Raw genomic sequence first — 3,392 nt, 5'->3', positions numbered from 1 at the left:
AATATGGTGATAATTGATCGATGTTTAGGTACATTATTAAGCCACGTTAAGCTTTTTCACGTTAAGCCAAATAAGTGTAAAAGGTGCATTACGTTATTATTCACCCATAGTGTGTTAGTTGCAATTGTATACTGTTGTGTTTCTGTTTAGGATATTACCTGGCAAGATGAGCATTCTGCCCCTTTCTCGTGGGAAACAAAGGTAAATAAGTATTATTCAATATTATGTCTTACACAACAACAACATAAGGAAGAAGTGGGGGACAATAATGTAGCACTGTAACTGTTTGTGTCTATAATTATTCATGTGTTGAATACTTTTTCATTAATAATTGTGTAAGCTAAAATGTCAGAAAACGAAGAAGAATCACAAGCCAAATATTGAAAATAATCAAATCCTCCTTTTTTAAGACCCAGACAATTTTTGCCATTGATGTTTTTGATAGTTTACTTCAACAATTACTTGATTATCCTAATGGTCGGCAATCCCATTCACCTTTTCAGAAGTTAAAGGTTAATTTCTATCCTTTCTTTAATATCTGCAGTTACATAATCTGCATACTTGGTCCTTTTCTGTCTGAATTGTGCCTGTAGAGTTGAGCCCAGTCAAGTCTTGAGATATTTCTTTAAATGTTCAAATCTTTCAGAGCCAGTTGGACTTCAGCTTGACATCAGGCCCAGCTGACCAGGGGGTCCCCGCCTCGCAGGTAGACCCAAAGCCTGCAAAGGTGCCTCATTCCAGCCAGCTGGCCAAGACTACACCAGGAACCAAGGTAGGATAAGGAGTGTGGTTGATTTAATTTGTATATTATGCTTGGAAAGGAAAACCTTATTCATCATATGTCAGTGTAAATCTAGTTTAAATCTTGACTTAGATTAGATTAGATAATACTTTATTCTTCTCAAACAGTTGGGAAATTCCCTTATTACAGCAGCATTTTCTACAATAAAAGCAAAACAAACAAGTAAACAACAGACAATGAGCAGAGGTATAGACTGAATGTAAAGTGGCGTCTTGGTGACTGGGTATTAAATACAGTACTTTACAATATATATATATAATATATATATATATATATATATATATATATATATATATTATAAAATTTGTAAATTATGTTTAACATCATGTACGGGGGACTAAGGGGGGTGTAATCATTCATAGCAAAAAAAATCAAGATTTGGACTGATTTGTCAAAGCAATTTTAACCCTTTTGGGTTTGGATGTAACATTAATCTAAATCACAGTGAAGGGTATGGTTGGTGTGATCAAGAAAATCTCAGCATGCATCTTTACACTAAGATTGAAAGTACCAGTTTAGCTGTTAAGATGTTCCCAATAGTTCACTTAAAACATAAATATTTAGAGCAACATGGTAGTTTTAATACAGTATTTGTCCCATAATAGCAGTCCGCTAGATCTATAAATTGTGCATTGTTGGCTTAATAGTCTAAATCTCCAGTGGGAATTTAAATAACTTAAAATGTAAATAGAGAGACCGTGCAATTGTACATTTAATGAACACAGCCCCTAATCCTGGGACTTATTGAAGGTGTTGTTGTGCGATTGTGAAGGTGTCTGTAAGCGAGGGACGGAGACTCGAGGAGGAGTCGTCTTTCTGGAAGATCAGCGCCGAGAGGTCTAGGCTGGAGGGAGAGCAAGCCAACTTCCAGTCCCTCACCCCCAGCCAGATCAAATCCCTCGAGAAAGGAGAGAAATCCCTCCCCTCCTACCTCCGACAGGTAAGCACTGGAATCTACCTGCTTTCTGGGGGGGGGTTCAATCCAAGTGAAAGCTGCCAAAAGGGTTTTTTCTATAAATGTTGGCACAAGCATTGCATTTCTAGTCTGCATTGCTTCTAACAAACAGCATATTGAGAGCACGTTCCCACCCCAACACTTGTTGCTTGTTTTAGATTAGATTAGATTAGATAATACTTTATTCATCCCACAGTGGGGAAATTCCTTTGTTACAGCAGCATTCTCTACAATAAGAGCAAAAACAAACACACAAGTAAACACACAAGAAAAACAGGCAAACAGTAGACAATGAGCAGAATGTAGACTGAAGTAAAGTGGCGTCAAATAAAGGTTTTTGTAAATTAAAGTGCGGTTGCCACAGTACAAAAAAAACAACATTGCAGTGTAGTAAGTGACCTTAAAATGAAATTGAAAATGTACTTAAAGTAATAAGGCAAAAGTAGGTAACCATAATATACGTTATATTCACCTGTGACCATAAATAATATTGAAAAAGTAATGGAAACAAATGTAAATACAGAGAAAGATATACGGAGAGTGTGTGGATAAAAAATGAAAAACGGGAACAGAACTACAACTTTATCAGGTGGTGCAGGTGTCTTGTGGAGAGCTGTGTCCTGAAATAGAAAGTAGCCCAAAGCTGAGATAGCTGGCGTCTGGGAAGCCTCCACCCGTAACAGAGAAGCAGGTGGAGATGCAGCCTCAGTCACAAAAAAAGAAACCATGTCTAGATCTAGAATGTTCTACTTTGCTCTTCTTTCTTTTCTACTTTCCTAAACATTTGCTGTTGTGATTTTGCATTTTCCAGCCTCATCAACCACCTACATACATGTACATGATCATACAAGATGCTTAAAGGTCCCGTGACATGGTGGTCTTACGATGCTTTTATATAGACCTTAGTGGTCCCCTAATACTGGATCTGAAGTCTCTTTTATATAGACCTTAGTGGTCCCCTATACTGTATCTGAAGTCCTTTTTATTAGACCTTAGTGTCCCCTAATACTGTTATCGAAGTCTCTTTTATATAGACCTTAGTGGTCCCCTAATACTGTATCTGAAGTCTCTTTTATAGACCTTAGTGGGTCCCTCTAATACTGTTTTGAAGACTTCTTTATATAGACCTTAGTGGTCCCTAATACTGTATCTGAAGTCTCTTTTATATAGACCTTAGTGGTCCCTAATACTGTATCTGAAGTCTCTTTTATTAGACCTTAGTGGTCCCCTAATACTGTATCTGTCTCTTTTATATAGACCTTAGTGGTCCCCTAATACTGTATCTGAAGTCTCTTTATATAGACCTTAGTGGTCCCCAATCCTGTATCTGAAGTCTCTTTATTAGACCTAGTGGTCCCCTATACTGTATCTGAAGTCTCTTATATAGACCTTAGTGGTCCCTAATACTGTATCTGAAGTCGCTCTCTCATGGGTGGGCCAAAATCTCTGGGCGGGCAAAGCAGAGAAAGGGGAGGTAACCTTGCCCCTTATGACCTCATAAGGAGCAAGATTCCAGATCGGCCCATCTAAGCTTTCATTTTCTCAAAAGACAGAGCAGGATACCCAGGGCTCGGTTTACACCTACCACCATTTCTAGCCCCTAGGGGCCAATAGGCAGGCTGGGGGAACTCATAT

The 3,392-nt window shown here is 38.3% G+C and overlaps 1 protein-coding gene across 1 annotated transcript in view; it reads left to right on the top strand.

The window, feature by feature from the left end:
• Nucleotides 1–3,392, top strand: part of c18h1orf198 (chromosome 18 C1orf198 homolog) — a gene marked incomplete at its 3' end in the record, with an annotated part of 5,035 nt that overhangs the window by 891 nt on the left and 752 nt on the right. The window contains exons 2-4 of the mRNA XM_032543589.1: nucleotides 151–201; nucleotides 647–772; nucleotides 1,575–1,742. Of these exons, the coding sequence (XP_032399480.1) occupies nucleotides 151–201; nucleotides 647–772; nucleotides 1,575–1,742 (345 nt within the window). The remainder of the gene's footprint in view (nucleotides 1–150; nucleotides 202–646; nucleotides 773–1,574; nucleotides 1,743–3,392) is intronic.

The sequence above is a fragment of the Etheostoma spectabile genome, chromosome 18 (genome assembly GCF_008692095.1).
Source record: "Etheostoma spectabile isolate EspeVRDwgs_2016 chromosome 18, UIUC_Espe_1.0, whole genome shotgun sequence".
Classification (NCBI taxonomy): domain Eukaryota; kingdom Metazoa; phylum Chordata; class Actinopteri; order Perciformes; family Percidae; genus Etheostoma; species Etheostoma spectabile.
This window is presented reverse-complemented; position numbering and strand designations above follow the sequence as displayed.